This window comes from Calidris pugnax, unplaced genomic scaffold, assembly GCF_001431845.1.
Source record: "Calidris pugnax isolate Ruff unplaced genomic scaffold, ASM143184v1 scaffold276, whole genome shotgun sequence".
Lineage (NCBI taxonomy): Eukaryota > Metazoa > Chordata > Aves > Charadriiformes > Scolopacidae > Calidris > Calidris pugnax.
This window is the reverse complement of record NW_015091112.1, coordinates 1,190,566-1,208,836: the sequence shown is the minus strand read 5'-3', so window position 1 is coordinate 1,208,836 and position 18,271 is coordinate 1,190,566. Positions and strand designations below refer to the sequence as shown.

The following is an 18,271-nucleotide window of genomic DNA, read 5'->3' as shown; positions in this document are numbered from 1 at the left end:
AAGCAGATGGCTCACCAAAATCTTCACAGGGTTAAAACAAAGCTTTCTGGGAATTTCACTCTAGGAAAATGAGGATTAAGGCATTTCAATTAGTCGCAAGATATGTGTAAAAATTTTTACTCTTATCTTTCAGTGCAAATCTACTTTGTCTACATTCCACAACATCTTTCTGTTTCTTTTTATGTTTAGTTTCTGTCCCCGCGAAAGAATTTTATCAGAACCATGGTAACCTCTACAGCATGTTGAAGGGAAAAATGGGTCCTTCTAACCTGCACATGTTCACGGGCACTTTGTGTAAGGAACTCCAGGAGCACATGGCCCAGCTGGGCAGGGAGGGCACGGGTGACCTCAACGGCCTGGTAAGGTAAGGGAGTTTTGCAGCACATCTGTAACACCTGGGTGTCCTGTACAGCAGCGGAGATGTTACCATGGAGCAGGGGAAGTACAGGCTCACAAGTCTCAGGATATTCATCACAGTTTCAGGTGGCTCACAAAGTGGTCAGGATTTCATCTACAGGTGTTTCTCCCAGCTAGGAGGAAGCTGGTGAGGGGCCTGGAGAACAAGTCCTATGAGGAGAGGCTGAGGGAACTGGGCATGTTTAGCTTGGAGAAGAGGAGGCTGAGGGGAGACCTCATTGCCCTCTACAACTACCTGAAAGGAGGTTGTAGAGAGGCAGGGGTTGGCCTCTTCTCCCAAAGGAATGATGACAGGACCAGAGGAAATGGTATGAAGTTGAGGCATGGGAGATTCAGATTAGATATTAGAAAGAATTACTTTACTGAGAGGGTGGTCAGGCACCGGAACAGCCTGCCCAGGGAGGTGGTGGAGTCACCATCCCTGGAGGTATTTAAGAAACGTATAGACATGGCTCTTCAGGGCATGCTCTAGTGCCCAAGGTTATTGGTTTATGGTGGCAGGGGAGATTCAGATTAGATATTAGGAAGAATTACTTTACTGAGAGAGTGGTCAGGCACTGGAACAGCCTGCCCAGGGAGGTGGTGGAGTCACCATCCCTGGAGGTATTTAAGAAACGTATAGACATGGCTCTTCAGGGCATGCTCTAGTGCCCAAGGTTATTGGTTTATGGTGAGGTGTTGAGTGTGGGGTTTAGTTGGTGGGTGCGGTGTTTTTGGTGGGCATTTGGTGTGGTGTGTTTTGTATTAGTTTGGGTTTTTTTTGTTTTGGTTTTTTTTTGTGGTTGGACTCGATGATCTCAGAGGTCCCTTCCAACCACTAAGATTCTGTGATTCTGTGTGAACACCTCAATTGCTATTTGGAAGAATATCATGGACACGAGTCACCAATTCCATAACAGCTGCTATTTGTTTAAACTTTTTAAAAAAAAAAAAAAAAAAGTCATAGGCTAGATGGTAAACTACAGAATCCAAAAGTTATCCACAGTAAATCTGTGCTGAGCGTAATCTGTTCTTATGTTTTTTCCAGACAACACAGAATAGAATGGGAATGCAGTGCCCGGGATAATTATTTAGCTGCCTCAAAATTAACTGCACAGAGCCAGCAGGTGGCTCCATCTTCCTTATGATCTGTAGAAAAGCAAGGAAGTGAGAGAGCCATTGCCTGAAATCTGTGTTTATCAGCGGCTGGAACCCAGCAAAGGCTGCAGAAGGGTTTCTCAGAGCTCAAGGGCACAGGTGCGGTGACCTGGGAAATGAGCTCAGGGTTTGCAGGACGCCAGAGGAGCAAGTAGGGAAGGAGTGAGATAAAATACAACAACAAAAAAAAAAAAAAAAAAAGAAAAAAGAGTTGTTCAGTCCAGAAAAGCTGCAGCCAGAGGAAGGATCTCTCAGAATGTCTGGCTGCAGAAGGGGTTGTGCAATGCCCAGAAGGTCCACACAGGCAAACCTGTAATAAGAGGGGTAGCTAATGGGGAGAAGAGGACCTCAGCACCCAGAGCCTTTCTGCAACTTCTCAGGTGACCAAACACTAACTGATGAAGTTCAGCCACATGCAGAGGACTAGCATGAGGTCCACGTATCTCCCAGCCTCTGCTAAAGGTCTGCAATAAGTGTGTAAGGTATGAGCCTTGTGCCAGCCCTTCTATACTGGTGTGATGCTCAAGTCCTGCACTTCCACTGTTGGTAATTCAACACACCGTATCCTGACCTAAAACTGCTGCAGCAGCTTCTCTATGGCCTGTAAGTCATGGGGGTCTTCTCCTTGCAGGTACGTCATGTATCCAGCAGTGGTGAACACTTTGTTTGGGAAAGGCATCTGCCCGACAAGTGAAATCCAGGAGTTTGAAGAACATTTTCAGAAGTATGATGAGGACTTTGAATACGCCTCTCAGATGCCCGAGTGCTTCCTGAGGTAACGGAGCGGAGATGATGCTCGTGGTGTGCCCGTGCCCAGATGCCCGAGTGCTTCCTGAGGTAACGGAGCAGAGATGATGCTCGTGGTGTGCCCGTTACAGCCATTTTGCTTGCTGGGATATCAACTGTGAGAGACATTTCCCTTGGAGGATGATCCTCTGTCTTTATCGATGGTGTGTCCTTGGGTCAGGCAGGCTTTCAGCTAGGTGCTTCAATGAAGGTCTGACCTTCTCTCACACATTTCAAGCACTGGAACAGGCTGCCCAGGGAAGTGGTTGAGTCACCACCCCTGGAGATATTTAAAAGACAGGTAGATGTGGTGCTGAGGGACATGGTTTAGTAGTAACTTGGCAGCTCTAAGTTAGTGGTTGGACTCGATGATCTTAAGGGTCTCTTCCAACCAAAATGATTCTGTGCTTCTATGATTGGCACAAAGCAGAAACAACCTTGCTTAGGTGGGCAGGGTCCAGCATGGACCTGTCAGGGAGCAGCAGAACCAGGCAAAAGGCAAAGGCCTGAGCCTAAATGTGAATCTCAAGCTGAGGGGATCCCCAACAAGACATCTCTCTGCTCTTGCCCACACTTTGACTGCTTTCCCAGCAGACTGATCAAAGGCCTGAGCCTAAATGTGAATCTCAAGGTGAGGGGATCCCCAACAAGGCATCTCTCTGCTTTTGCCCACACCTTGGCTGTTTTCCCAGCAGACCAATCCCAAGTCACATGGCTGACCTTGGGTGTAGGCAACCAAACCCCAAAGAAGGGAGCCTGTCAGTGCTCTCAGGGCCATGACAGCACCTTCAGAACCTCCAGATAGCCTTCAGAAAGAACAAGGGATGCTCTAAAAATGTGGTCTTTATTTTCTTAGGGGAGTTCATTCTTGAAAAGATTGAGCTGAGCAGTTGTCCAAAGCCACAATGAAAACCCATAGTGGGATAGATATGAAACTCTAGGAATCCTCAAGTCACAAGTCCTGGCTGCAAGATGAGGTCTGGCCAAGGTGAAGTCAACACTACTGTCAGATTGACACTTGAGTATTCATCAACTGACTGCTGCCCAGGGGCTTTTGGAAAGAAACCAAGGAGTCCTTCTCATGGAAAAGAAATGTTGTTTTGTGCTGCCTCGGTTAAGTGCTCCTTGCTTGTTGCTTTTTTTTTACAGGAACTGGTCTAAATCCAAAAAATGGCTTCTAAAATTATTTGAGAAAGTCGTGTCGGATGCTGAAAAGACTAATCCTTCAGACACCACATCCAAGGTAAACACCCAAGGCTATGAAATGAGATGACTTTGTTGTATGTTGTGACTGAAGCGATGGAGGGCAGGAATTATTTCAATACTGGAAGAAATCAGCCAAATATCTCAGCTTTGATAGCTGTACCTTAATTGTCCAGTATTGCTGTCACCTACATTAGGCCAGACACATAATTTTAAGCCCTGCTCAACTTAGTTTATTTCCTACAATTTGCATAATTAACATCTTCATCCAGGGAATTTTAAGGCCAGGGTTCAGAGCTATGGCCCACTGCCAGCCTCCAGTATGGCAGTTGCAGGGAGCAGTTGAAAGAGGTGAGAAGAAAGACCTCTTCAGTTGTTTCTCTGAGGGCACCGCGCTGTGAAATTTCAAAACCTTACACGTACTATTTTTAAAGCCTGGTGTAGAGTGAGTAGATCCTCCAGCAGCCAGACTAGTAGAAAATAGCAAGATTACTGGATTGGAAGCCAAGTACCCTAAATATTGATTGTGTCAAAGCTGTGATAAGTTGTCCCCCTGGTTATTCTCCTTCGCTATGGCAGGAATTCTGTCTGTAGAGATGACAAACGCGAGGGCAGACTGGCCTGGGAATTTTGATCTACCAAATGGTTATAAAACAGATCATTAAACAAACCAGGTTTTATTTAGACTTTAAAAGCTTTACATACCACACTTTCTCTCATAAAATAAGCCAGAATTGCAGAAAGAGAGGGCTGGAGAGGGGGTGGTGGGAGGTAAGAAGGTGCAGGAAGTACGATGCACATACTTAGTGTCTTAGATTGGGTGGGAATTTGGAAAAAAGAGTGGTCATTTTTTGTTCAAGGCCATCCTTTTGGCCTCTGAAAAGACAGGAAGCTTTGCCTTGAATGCATGGTTGCCCCCCTGTATTTAAGTAAATACCATAAGCAAAAGCTGATGCTAGAACATTACACAGTTGCTATAGTTTCCAAGAACATCAAGGCGTTGATGTCATTGGTTAGGTCACTAACAGAGCACCCGGAACCAGGGACTTTGCTGATACATCAGACCATCTCTTTCTAACAAGAACCTTTTTGGCAGGAACAGAGAGAACATTTTCTTCATTTCCGTCCGTTCAACTTGTTCAGTCCCATTTTCAGGGTCTTTGAAGTAGAGAAGTAGAGCAGGAATTAAAAAAGAATAGAGATTTCTTTCTTTCTTCTTTCTTCCACATATGAGAAACAATGGAGAGTGAGGGAACCAGATTCCCTAAAAACTTTAAGAAAACAGAGGGCAGTGCAAGGATTCAGTAGGGATTCACGTGGGGCATTGACTTCTCCTGGCCCTCTGCCTATGAGTGAGCCTCACTTCCTCTTACCAGCTGTCATCTCTGATTTGTGACTGCAAAAACCCCCATAAACAACATTACTCCTCGTTGATAAACTAGTCTTGCCTTATATCCTCGAATTCTAGTAAGCCCTACCCTAACCCAGATTTTAATATATTTTTGAATATACACATTATTATCTTTCATCTATAACAGACGCTACTGCATCACCTCCTGGATAACTTGCAAGAAAAACATCTGGGTCCCAATTATGGTCTCTTGATGCTCTGGGCTTCCCAAGCAAACGCTGTCCCTGTAAGTATCTCAGTGAGAGGAACGTGTTCTCTCCAACCTGCTCAAAAGCCTGGGTTTGGGAAGCAGAGACTTTGCCCCAGAGGCCACCCCCACTGCATGGATTCCAAAGAAGGGATTATCACGCCCACACGCATCACCACAAATATACCCAGGCTGCAGTGTCACAGAAGCAATGACAAGAAAAGCCCTGCTTGTATTTTTCCTAAATTATTATATCCCTTATCACAACATTTCGGCAACATATGTCTCGTATCTATTAAGATCACACTCTTGAGCTGTGAAGAGCATTTAACTCTGTTTTGAAGCACTGTGGCTGTATTGTAGTAGCGACTCGATTTTAAATAGCCTGGTGTTATCAATTGTAATCCCTCTCTGAGGGGAGACCTTATTGCTCTCTACAACTCCCTGAAAGGAGGCTGTAGAGAGATGGGGGTCGGTCTCTTTTCTCAAGTCACAGGCGACAGGACAAGAGGAAATGGCCTCAAGTTGCGCCAGGGGAGGTTCAGGCTGGATATTAGGAAAAATTTTTTCACTGAAAGGGTTCTCAGCCATTGGAATGGGCTGCCCAGGGAGGTGGTTGAGGCCCCATCCCTGGAGGTGTTCAAAAGACGGGTTGATGTCGTGCTGGGAGGTCTGGTTTAGTGATGATGCTCCTTGTTTGTTGTGTGGGTGTCTATTTTTGTCAGTTAGGTTGACGGTTGGACAAGATGATCTTTAAGGTCCCTTCCAACCTAGAAGATTCTGTAAAGAACAGAAACCCCATAATATAGAGTAACTTCATCTGTGTGTAAATCCTTGAGTGATTTTGACTCCTGCGCTTTGGGGGATCCGCTGTACAAACGCCAGCGTTGCTTCGGGGGAAGAAAAGCAATAGTTTGATTCCACTGCTGCTTAAGTTTTGTCTCTGTTAGAAACGGATTTGAGGGATTAATGGTACAGATGTATGTATGCTAACAAGCCCAATAGATCTGACACAGCTCAGGCTGACCAAAGACATTTAGAGGAATTTCTCAGATGAAAAATCCATAGCAGCAAAAACATCCTTTATTTACCATGACTACTAAGCTCTTTCCAGCACAGTTATGTCTCTTACAGATGTGATTTAGGAAAAAAAAAAATGATAGTGAGTTATTTTTATACATACTCCTGGTGGGTATATCTCTGTTTTTTCTAGATTGGATATTCCTACAGTTTACCCGAAAAGAATTTCATCCATTTCAGTGAGGTTTCTGTGGATGCACGTGTTGGTCTAAGTGAGAGGCACAGCCTGCTGTCTGTTATCAGGATAACTGACATTCCTTCCACGACGCTATCATGACTTACTCCTGTAATATTCAGCTGTAAATAGCCATACAGATATTCCCTTGTTTCTCAGAATAGTCACAACCACTGTTCTGGTGGCTGGAATGATGAAAAAAAAAAAGGCCTTTCAGTTTCTGAGGGGATTTTTTATGAGTGCATTAAACCCTTTTATCTGAAACCATCCCGTTATCCCTCCTCAGCCCACGGAGCGAGGCCGCTCCGGGGTGTCCCAGCACTCTATGGGAAAACCAAGGGATTTGTTGGGCAGAAGGAGGGATTTGTTGGGCAGAAGGAGGGATTTGTTGGGCAGAAGGAGGGCTGCATCCACGTGGGGCTGTTTGGGAAACAACAGGGAGAGGTCTCCTCCCTCCCCAGCACAGATGGCCCCGGCCAGGTCTGCGTGCAGACAGCATCTCCCGCCGGCTCAGCGAGGGGAGAGAGACTCCTGGCAGGGCTGCCAGCCCTTCTGGTTTCATCCTACTTAAGAGGATTTTCTCCTTTCCTAAATTTCTTGATTTTCAACTTCATTGCATAATCGGTTAGCAAATTATTTCTAAAGGGGACATACTCCTGCTTGTTTTGCTGTTAATTAAAACTTTTCCTGCCCGTTTTCGAGTGACTCGCTGTGACAATGCCCTGCAAATTATTTAACCTCATTTCTGCTAATATTAGTAGGAATTTACTATCTAATTTTTCTTCCATTCATGCAGCTCAATCTAATCGCACACGACGGTTTAGTAATTCATTTTAACACCTAGTTATTTGAAATTAAAGAAAGGATTCTGTGTTTCAAACCCAAAGCTATATAGTGCTCACTGAAGATAAGTACGCAGGAGATGAGCAGACCTAATCTCCAGGGATCTGAGCCCTTGGATGTGGATTTACCCTGGAAGCACAGCTCCCCGTGCATCTCACCTACAACAGGCACATCCAAAAAGCACAAATATTTTCACCTGCCTCTGTGATACTGCAACTCAATTCCATATTCCTGAGTTAAAAGTACTTTCATCTCTGTTTAGGTTGCATTTTGGACCCTTGTTTTCATCCTCTCTAATCCTTCCGTTTACAAGAAAATCATGGAAGACCTGGCTTCTGTTTTTGGCAAAGCAGGTAATAAATCCAATCGTGTCCTCCTGGAACCTAGAAATGATTTATTCTGTGTTGGCCCAGCTCACAGCTAAAGATCAGCTGCTGGGAATGATGAATGCTGCTGCTGAGGGTACTACTGATAAGAGTCCAGCTCCGAGTCCTTTACTCAGCATATGCTCAAGACAGATTTTTAAGCAAAAGCACCTTTGATGTTATCACGAGAAGGTAGAAAAAGAACCTCATGTACTTGTCTCTTCGTTCCACACCTATCACTTAGACCTCCATTTGTATTAACCAGTCTTGTGCTTTTTTCATGCCTCTCTGGTAGGGTCAGATGAGGTTTTTCAGTTCAACTGCTTTTCATGGTGTGATGTTCACCAGAGTTACAGCTATTCTGTGCAAAAACAGGCCAGGAACTGTTCTCTTTTCTTTCATCTGAGGCCAATTTGTCCAGCACGATTCACCCTCACATGACTCATCCCTTTCCTTCAAAAAACAGTCACCTACTGTGAGAAGTCACTCACGTATGCAGGCCCCTTAACCCTGCTTAAACTTTCATGGAAGACTCTTAGTTGACGTGGGTCAAAACCACATCAAAGAGCATGTCAATAATTAACCAATAAGAATAATCATGAACCACTGCTTAAGCCTTTCTCCTGGCCCTGTTTTATTTGCTGGTGTTAACAGAGCCCAAGAGCTCTTGGTGCCTACAGTCCCTGAGATTTCCATGCAGGGTCCTACCAAAGTACCCAAAAAGTCCAGGAACTCTTAACTTCCAAGATGACCTTTGTCTGGCCCCTTCTGGCAAATGCCACATCTACCTTAGAATTATTAAATTATCTTCAAAGGCTTTTCTTGAATTGTACTGATTTTGGTCTGTGTATTTACTTTGAAATATAAAGAAAACTTCTGAGTATAGACAAAGTCTTGAAGTCTTGAGGTATTATATCAGAAGGTTTAAAGCAAGACATGTCAGCATGTATCAAAACAGGTATGAAATCTAATTTTTACACAGCTTCTTCTTACTCATGCCACAACAGGTAAAGATAGAATAGACGTCTCTGAAGAGGAGCTTAAGAAGCTCCCTTTCATTAAATGGTGCACTTTGGAAGCCATACGGCTGAGGTCCCCAGGTGCAATCACCAAGAAAGTAGTAAATCCAATAAAAATTCAGGTGAGTTTTATTGTTTGGTTGGCTTTTTTGTGGTTGTTGTTTTTTTTTTCCCCAAAAGGATGCTGTATGATTTCTCTGGAAAGGGGCCTCCTGAAAGATCTGGATCAAGTTCAAATGCTAGAGATAGTCCACAATCTCACATATATGTTCTGTTTAGGTTTAAAAGATTTATTCATCATTAATTTAAGAGTGGTTTTGCTTCTCTTGCTCACAGTCTTACCTTCAATATTGAATTTACTTTAGATTGAATTGAATTGAGTTGGAGATACTGTGCAGATGGCATATGAAATAGTCATCAGACACAACAAATATAGTAGGAGGGACCACAATGTAGTAACTGATAACACTCCTTTTCTGTTTGTCTTCTTCACTGCCATTCAGAAGGGAAGTGCCAGTGCTTAAGAGTCTAACAAATAAATATTTGGGAGAAAAACATTCTCTTATGGAGTCAGCATTCATGCCTATTTAAGAAATTCCTAAAGTCCCTTAAACATCTACTGTCATATAAGACTTCCTACAAATTTCTTTGCATTCTAAAGGATGTGCTTAACAGAAGATTCAGCAAAAGGTACCAGCTCACATGATACATCCAGAAGGAGGAAAGACAGAAATAATATTTCTATTATTTCTATACCTGAAAAACCAAATTAGAACACAAATGGGCTTTCCACATTCTCAGTTCAGGTCCTACTTATGCCCACCATGGCTTCACCACTCTCACTTCCCGTCTGTTAGGACGTTCTGCTGATGGTAAGGAGGGACTGTTTTGTGAATTTAACTGTGATTTTCTCTTTTCTTAAGAGTTTTTTTCTCCTTTTCAGAATTACGTCATCCCTGCAGGTGACATGCTGATGTTATCTCCATATTGGTTACACAGGAATCCAAAATATTTTCCTGACCCAGAAATGTTCAAACCTGTAAGTTGTCACTCTGAGCGTTGGCTATTTTGCTGTCTTTTCTCCTCTTCACTTATTTCACAACAAAAATTAGTCTATTTCACATGGACAAATCGGCTTAAAGTTGGGTATTCCCCATTGTCTGCAGGTTGGCCTTGTATACAGAGAAGATGTGCAAAAAAAGGAGGAGCCTGTAGGAATAAGCAAGATTTTAAAGTTCAGTTACATATTCCAAATAATCTGGTAGCACTTTATATCACTTTGATCTTGATTCAAAGCCCACCATGGAAAGACCCCACTGATTTAACTTTTGAACCCAACTCCAAGAACTCTCCTCTCCCTGTTATTTGTTTGTGTAGCTCGTCTCCATGTATTAACCCAGGCTTATTGGGCTTTCCAGTCAGATGATTTCTGGTAGGTATTAGCTCTTCTAATTCAGTAGCTCATCTAGAGTTTCTTGATTATCATTCCACTCCAGGTGGCCGTGTGGGCCGGCTTGCAACTGCTCTTTTTAGCACCATCGGCTGTAGAACTGTTGGTCTTTTTTATAGAAATACATCAAAGAGCAATTTAAACAAAACTTCCCTTCTAGAAAACTCTTCACCAATTTGAAATCCCTCATAACGATTTCTGCCTCTTTGAAACCCTAAGCAGACAAATTGATGCAGCAGCTTATTTCTTTAGAAAATCTATCCCTAAAAAGAGAGCTAGCTAAATTTTTAGGAACTCGCCCTTTTTTCCAAGAGGAATAGGTGAGTACCCCTTGGGCACTGTCATTACAAATGGTATTGCCTTGCTTCATCACCAATGAGACTTTTTTTCTTGCTTTTGTTGGATTGTGATGTTAACAGGTCTCCTCTTCAGAAAGCTCTAAACAGCCCAAGTTGAAAAAAAAAAAATCCAAAATAAACAAACACAAGATTACATCTTATCGTAGAATCATAGAATCATTGAATGGTTTGGATTGGAAGCGACCTTAAAGATCATCTTTAACCCTCCTTCCATGGGCAGGGACACCTCCCACTAGACCAGGTTGCTCAAAGCCCCATCCAGCCTGGTCTTGAACCCCTCGAGGGATGGGCAGCCACAGCTTCTCTGGGCAACCTGGGCCAGGTTCTCACCACCCTCACAGGAAAGAATTCCTTCCTGATATCTAATCTAAATCTCCCCTCTTTCAGTTTGAAACCATTACCCCTTGTCCTGTCACTACACTCCCTGATCAAGAGTCCCTCCCCATCTCTCCTGTAGCCCCTTCAGATACTGGAAGGGGCTCTAAGGTCTCCTTGGAGCCTTCTCTTCTCCAAGCTGAACAACCCCAACTCTCTCAGCCTGTCCTCACAGCAGAGGTGCTCCAGCCCTCTGATCACCTTCGTGACCTCCTCTGGACCCACTCTAACAGGTCCGTGTCCTGGTCCATCTTCTCTAAGATGGCTTAGTCAGTGGAGTGAGCCACCATAAACTTGACAGGGTGTTACTTTGAAGGCCTTGCTAGAGTTGCACTGAGTTTCTGGAGGCTGGTATAGTTTGTCACCTAGCATTCAAGAGTCTTACTGCTGTCAGTGTCACCCACCCATACTTTAGCCCATATGGCCTTGTTCCTTTTCTCTTAAAGCAGCTCAGGATGGAGCAAGGAGCCCTCTGGGTCCAGAGAGGCTGGTTTTGTTGAGAAGATCATTTTTTCACACACTGGCTTGCACCTGAGAACGGGGCTGGACAATCCTTGCCCTTCTCTGGTGTGACAGCTCACACACCTTGCACTTATCTGTGCACAGGGTCCTACAAACCGTTTGTGTGCAAGATGTGCATGAGCCATTAGTGCACAGTGATACAATTTTGTGGCTGAGGGAAGCTACTGGTTGAACATTTGCTTTGAATGTGTGTATATTTAAAAAGAGAAGATCACATTTTTATAGGCATTTTGATAGCTCACGATGCAGGACTTAGAAAAATGGGGAGGTACAGAAAGAATGCTTTTGGGGTGGTGTTCAAAACCCCTCCAGCACTACGTATGTTTCAAACAGGACCCTTATTTCTTTTCCTGAGTTGGTGCTGCCTTTTGAATCCAGACTCTTCCCACTAACAGGTTGAATGCAGAAAATGGCATTAGTGCAACTTTGTATGGAGGATTAGCTGTCCGAGGTCATTTTTAGCCTGGAGAAATAAAGTTAAGCTTTATTTATATAAGGCTGATTTGGAAAAAAAAAAGTTTCTTCCCACAGGATCGTTGGAAAGAGGCAAATTTAGAGAAGAATGCTTTCTTGGACAGCTTTGTGGCATTCGGAGGAGGGAAGCATCAGTGTCCAGGAAGGTCAGTGAAACAGCTGGGGTTTATTTATTCCCAAACCCTGCAGAGAACAACTCTCTTGAACTGGGCTCCTCTTACACTTGGAGATAAAATGTTTTCATCGCTTTGCTCTTTATAAGTCCCCTGATGTTCAGCATGATCTGGGCCTCGTTTAAACTGATTTGAAAGTGGTTTAATTCCTGAAAAAGACAGGTTAAGTCACCATGTAAAAGCAGAATCTGAGACTTGGGTATGAAGGGATCTCCCCCAGGGAGGAAAGTCAGCCCAGCTCCACTGCTCCCAAGGCACCTTCTCATCAAGGGAGAGTTGTTGCACTTACAAACGTGCCAGTTTACAGACACAGGTATTTAGGTTGCCATAAAACAGTTCTAAACTAACCTAAAGAACATTTTGCTGGTCTGAGACTCTCTTTCCATCCTCTTTCACGTCTCTGCTGATATTCAAACGTCTTAAGTGGCTCCTCTCTGTTTAAACCTTGTCTTTGCATTAAGGCCCACGCAATTGTACGATGGCTTAAATTGCAGATGACTCCTCCAGCAATGCCAGCCTCGGTGCCTCCTGCATTCCTTCTGCTGTTTTCTCTGCTGTCCCTCTTCCTGGAACAAGTCCCAGGGAGCCAGCTGCTCCTCGGTTCTGTGTTCAAACATCTCTGTGCTCAATTCTCTGCCTTCAAAACCTGGTCTCCTCTAGGAAGCAAACAACCAAGAGGCCTTAAAATTGGTCAGTTGAACTCAAGAGTCCCACGTGGATTGAGAAATCCAGAGGGTGTTGCAGAGGATCCGTGTTCTTGACTCTGCACCCAGCAGGCTGGACGTGGCTGTCAGATAAACTTTGTGAAGACATCAAAGACATAAAAAAAAAATGAATTAAACTGCCTTCAGCCCTTTAGGCTTGCTGGAGAAAAGCCCTCACTCACTGCTCTGCCTCTGTGACTTGTGCCATATTCCTGAGCTCAACAGCGAGGGCCACAGCAGAATTCACAAGAGGCATCCGCAGGTACAGGAGAAGCTGCAAAACAGTGTTTCTGAAAGCTGCTTGTTTCTATACACTGCCCTATTTCTTGATTCAGGGTGTTCTCTGGACTCTGATAATATCTTGAAAATAAGGTTGTGGTTGGAAAGAAAATGATAACATTTCTGCACAGACAACGGATGGAGAATCTTTTTCTTGCTGACAGACAAAAAGTCCTTTCAAAGCCCTTGGGAGCCCACGTGGTAACACACGCTTTCCTGCTTTTCAGCAATAATTCTAAAAGAATAATGTGGTGGTCTTAGAAGACAGGAAATTAAACTAAGAGATGTATCTAGATCCCCTGGTGCAGATTTCCTTGGTATGGCTGAATGAAACAAAGATATTCAAGTTTAAGATGCATTTTCATTTAATTCAGTACTGGGATTTATAAATGGATATTATTAAGCATTTAATTTCTCCATTGAAAAAGTTCATCGTGAAATTAAAAGCTAATTTAATCAAACTGAAAGCTAGAAAATATCAAATATTCTAGCACACTGACATGGGAAGAGCTCCCACAAAGCCATTTTCAAGCCATCCTAATTTAATCAAACTGAAAGCTAGAAAATAACTAACTTATCAAATATTCTAGCACGCTGACACAGGAAGAGCTCCCACAAAGCCATTTAAAAGGCATATTTTTTTACCCAGAGGAAAAATTTGATGGCAGTGAAGCTACTTTTATCTAAGCAGGTGACTATTGCCTGTGTGACTGTATCTCGCACGGCTCCGTCTGTTGTGTCCTCTCCTCTGCTGACACTGGAAACCCTTCAGCACAACGACCACGATTTCATTCCCAAACTCCATGTGCTGCAGGACCCCAACCCACAGCTGGGCTCCAGCACAACGCCAACACGTAGAAGTGCATAGGGGGGGCAGGATTTCAGAAAGCTCATCTTTGTCACTAAATAAAACAGGAAGGTATCAGTGAATCAGAGTTTTTACAGGAAAATTGCTGTAGGACTCAGTAATGAGTATGAAAGGCAGGTGGGACAGATGAACCCCACCACGGGTACAGATCACAGAATCACAGAATCTTCTAGGTTGGAAGGGACCTTAAAGATCATCTTGTCCAACCGTCAACCTAACTGACAAAAATAGACACCCACACAACAAACAAGGAGCATCATCACTAAACCAGACCTCCCAGCACTACATCAACCCGGCTTTTGAACACCTCCAGGGTGTCAGATGTGTCAGTGCTGGTCAGTTCGCATCCAGCTGTGCTGGTGTTGGAAGGACAGAACCCTGTCAATGCAGCATTTCCGCTTTCAGGGCAACCTAGAGGCATTTTGGAATTTGGCCACATCATCTGTGCCAAACCACTGAGCTTCAGAGGCAGGACCTCGACCAGGAGCCCAGGACCACACTGTGGAACCAGAGCAGTGACTGTAAGGAGCCCACCTTTGTCTGGTGCTGCCAGCATGGAGTTTGGGTTAGCAAGCCGTGCCTGACCTGAGCTGATTTCCATTGAACTATCTCCACACTGCATTCCCCCAAGCTCATGGTCACCAAAAGCCCGGCTTTTGAACACCTCCAGGGTGTCAGATGTGTCAGTGCTGGTCAGCTCGCATCCAGCTGTGCTTGTGTTGGAAGGACAGTACCCTGTCAATGCAGCATTTCCACTTTCAGGGCAACCTAGAGGCATTTGGGAATTTGGCCACATCATCTGTGCCAAACCACTGAGCTTCAGAGGCAGGACCTCGACCAGGAGCCCAGGACCACACTGTGGAACCAGAGCAGTGACTGTAAGGAGCCCACCTTTGTCTGGTGCTGCCAGCATGGAGTTTGGGTTAGCAAGCCGTGCCTGACCTGAGCTGATTTCCATTGAACTATCTCCACACTGCATTCCCCCAAGCTCATGGTCACCAAAAGCTCCCTATCTCAAGGTAACTCCAATGTGAAACCATGGAGATAATTTGGGTCTGAAGCTACGCCAAAGCAAACAAACACCCTCCCACTCCGGAGCAGAGGGATGTGGGTGGCTCTGCAGGAGTTAGCCTGGGTCTCCTGGGGCTTGGTAGCTTCCTCTTCACACCTGCCAGCCCAAATCCAGGCTGACACCATGAGCCATCATGTGGCCTTCTCCCCGCTGAATGTTCCCTATCTCAAGGTAACTCCAATGTGAAACCACGGAGATAATTTGGGTCTGAAGCTACGCCAAAGCAAACAAACATCCTCCCACTCTGGAGCAGAGGGATGTGGGTGGCTCTGCAGGAGTTAGCCTGGGTCTCCTGGGGCTTGGTAGCTTCCTCTTCACACCTGCCAGCCCAAATCCAGGCTGACACCATGAGCCATCATGTGGCCTTCTCCCCGCTGAATTCCCCAATAGATCTTTTATCCAAGTTTTCCAGCGGCTGTTTGTTGTGTGGGTGTCTATTTTTGTCAGTTAGGTTGACGGTTGGACAAGATGATCTTTAAGGTCCCTTCCAACCTAGAAGATTCTGTGATTCTGATTCTGTGAACTGTGTAGAAGAGCAAGGTAGTATTACTATTTTAACTAGCTATTGAACACTTAGGGCTGTATTCTGCAAGTGAGTAATCCCATGACCTGGCAGAGGTACGTGCTAATGCCTGGATGCAGAAAGCTCTTGTACAGCTCAGAGGAGCTCACCTGCAGTTAGCTGAGATCTTCTCCAGACTGACTAAGACAGACCTTTCTTGAGAGTGTTACAGAAAAAAAAACAAACCCAAGCAGAAAGCATGCCCTTGGGTCTCATCCCGCATTCTGCCGCTGACGCATTAAATAATAACTCCCGCTGTCACAACCACTCTGATGTCATCAGGCTCCCAGCTGAATTATATAACTTTATATAGCACAATTAGTCATATAGCCTTTTCTATATTTGACTGTCTTCTCACCCCGATGAAGTTATTTCAAGGCGGCAAGCGTTAGAAGAACATCAATGTTTATAGAGTGGAAAAAACCCATAATGATAAGGGGCTGGTTTAAAATAGGGTGTCAGAGGGATGCTGTCGGGCTAACGTTTCACCGGAGGGAAGGGGCAACTGAAACATTCCTGCTCTTTGCTGGGTAATGAAGCTGAACAAAGCTACAGCATCTTTTCCTGCTGGAGATGATAAACTTTCAGGCAGAACTAAAGCATGGGATGTAAAATGTGTCAAAGACCCCTTGTCTGTCGCCCGGCGATGACACACGTGCGATGCTCAGGCCAACGTTTTCCTCCCTTTTCTTGCAGGTGGTTTGCTATCATGGAAATCCAGTTGTTCGTTGTGCTGTTCCTGTACAGATATGAATTTGTGCTTTTGGATGCAATACCAAAGGAGGTAAAAAATCCATGCATAAAAAATCCATGCATTTATATAGCATTCCACATCTTGATATCCTTCATTCATCACACTCAGCTGAACAGCCATGCTCAGTTGTGGTTATCTCTGATGAAGCAAAATTTTTGATAAAACATGTAATGTTTTTTTAATAAAACATGCAATGAATAACTTGATCTTCTTTTAACTCAGAAAAGCCAGCGTAGCTCCGGCAACATCAGTGGGGCTGCACTGTCTGTACAGGAATGCCCCTATGAGAGTATTTTTTCTCCTCGTTGCCTAAAGATTACAAGAGATTTTAGAATTGCTTTCTGCCACTCACAAAAATTACAAATACTTTATAAAGATATGAAATCAGATGCATGGCATGGGCTTCGTACGATTGCCCTTTTAGGCTGGAAGTTGGAAGCTCCGAGGACTTAATTCCTCTGGTATCCCTGAAGAACACGAGATGTTGATCTCCAGTAGTGGTGGAAGGTCCACCCAGAATATGGAGGAAGCCTCTTCCTGGCTGACGGTGTGTTGTACAACCAGCTCTCACTGCAGTTGGTTGTAACGCGGGTCTGCACCCACAGGCAATTATGCTGATGAAGATATTCAAAACCATTAGAGTTTCTTAAGATCTCATGTGTCATCTTCTGTCAGAGTGAGTGGAATAAAAAGCAATGATGAAGGCCCTACTCAATGGCTTCAGCAAAGCCAAGAAATGCTCTCAGTATTTGGTCTTGGTTCTCCAAGACCACAATTCCAAGAATATGTTTATATCACAATGATAATTCCATTAACTGAACTAACTTAAATGTTTCTTCTGATTTTCTTCTTTTTGCAGAGCCCTTTACACTTGGTGGGGACCCAGCAACCCATGGCACCGTTCCGGATCCAGTATAAATCCCGGGAGTGAAAGCTGCCCAGCTCTAACTGACCTTCCTTTGCCAGCCACCTCTGGAGGGATGGACCACTGAGCTGTGTCCCTGTCCTGTATCTTCAGATAGGTTCTCTGCCTTAACGGTTCTTCATTTAAACTTTAAATGCTGTTTATACCCTGGGTTGTGGTGTGCCATACCAGTATAGTCGTAACTGTGCTCCTCACCTGGCTGCCTACCTCCTGGTATTTCAAAACCAAGCTCTCCTCCTCATCATTTGTGGGCCAATTATTCACAGACTTTGCAAACCTGATACACTAAACTCACCAACCAGGCATTCTGGACGAAAAGGTGCTACGTTTGGAAATCCTGCGTGGAAGTTGTGCTAGAACCAGCAGAAAGGCAGGTCCCGTGGGCCAGGTCTCTGCTTCCTGCAGGTCTCTTTGAAGCAGGGCCAAAGCAGGGCTGTGTGGCACCTCCACAGATCTCCCTGGTGCTGGGGTGCACAAAATACAGGACAGAGCTGAGCAGAGACCTCTGGAGCAGATCTGCAGCCACGACAGACTCACACTGCCTGTGTGTCACTGCCTGTGTCGCTCCGTGAAGATCTGTCCTGCTCTGCCTACAAGCGGTGCCAACTTTTTGGAAATTAAAAGCATTTCTAATGGAGAAATTGCAAGCACGGGAAACACTGTTCCACTGGAGCACCCAAAATTTCTCCTGAGCTTTATTTGCTCCACAGGGTTCAGAATCCTTGCACGAATATGCAATGAAAGTTTGATCATGACATTTGGCTTTAACAAAAAGCCATTGCAAGAAAAGCTCTTGCCATCCATTAGGCTGGTTGTCTAATATCTAGAACACTTTTACTTTCCCTTCAACATGACTGACTGATAGAACAAATTGCACAAATCTAAAAATATTTAATCCTAGTAAAAGTTGTTCAAAGAAGCTGTCAAATAAGTTCAGATCCCAACACTGTAACTGCTGTCAGATTTCATGTACGATAAGAGCTGACATGTATTTTTAGTCTTTTAAGTAACGATTATTCATCATTTTAGAGGTATTTGCAGGAAAAAAAAAAAAAAAAAAGAAAATAAGTTTGGTGGGGTTTTTTGTGAAGCCTGAAGTTTACTGAAAATACAAAAGAATCAGAGGACATT

The 18,271-nt window shown here is 44.3% G+C and overlaps 1 protein-coding gene and 1 long non-coding RNA gene across 5 annotated transcripts in view; one reads left to right on the top strand and one right to left on the bottom strand.

The window, feature by feature from the left end:
• The window catches only part of LOC106897530 (24-hydroxycholesterol 7-alpha-hydroxylase), a 30,337-nt gene extending 12,754 nt beyond the window's left edge, over window positions 1-17,583 (top strand). For 2 of the 4 annotated variants that reach the window (XM_014958216.1, XM_014958215.1), the window contains exons 3-12: window positions 190-364; window positions 2,186-2,329; window positions 3,490-3,583; window positions 5,082-5,180; window positions 7,502-7,592; window positions 8,612-8,745; window positions 9,567-9,662; window positions 11,861-11,949; window positions 16,158-16,245; window positions 17,075-17,581. In XM_014958216.1, the coding sequence (XP_014813702.1) occupies window positions 190-364; window positions 2,186-2,329; window positions 3,490-3,583; window positions 5,082-5,180; window positions 7,502-7,592; window positions 8,612-8,745; window positions 9,567-9,662; window positions 11,861-11,949; window positions 16,158-16,245; window positions 17,075-17,146 (1,082 nt within the window). In that variant the 3' untranslated portion in view covers window positions 17,147-17,581. Of the gene's footprint in view, window positions 1-189; window positions 365-2,185; window positions 2,330-3,489; window positions 3,584-5,081; window positions 5,181-7,501; window positions 7,593-8,611; window positions 8,746-9,566; window positions 9,663-11,847; window positions 11,950-16,157; window positions 16,246-17,074 lie in introns of all 4 variants that reach the window. The other 2 variants (XM_014958217.1, XM_014958218.1) reach the window with 2 other exon arrangements.
• The window catches only part of LOC106897534, a 29,978-nt gene continuing 21,373 nt past the window's right edge, over window positions 9,667-18,271 (bottom strand). The window contains exon 6 of the long non-coding RNA XR_001413783.1: window positions 9,667-9,832. This is a non-coding gene — a long non-coding RNA (uncharacterized LOC106897534). The remainder of the gene's footprint in view (window positions 9,833-18,271) is intronic.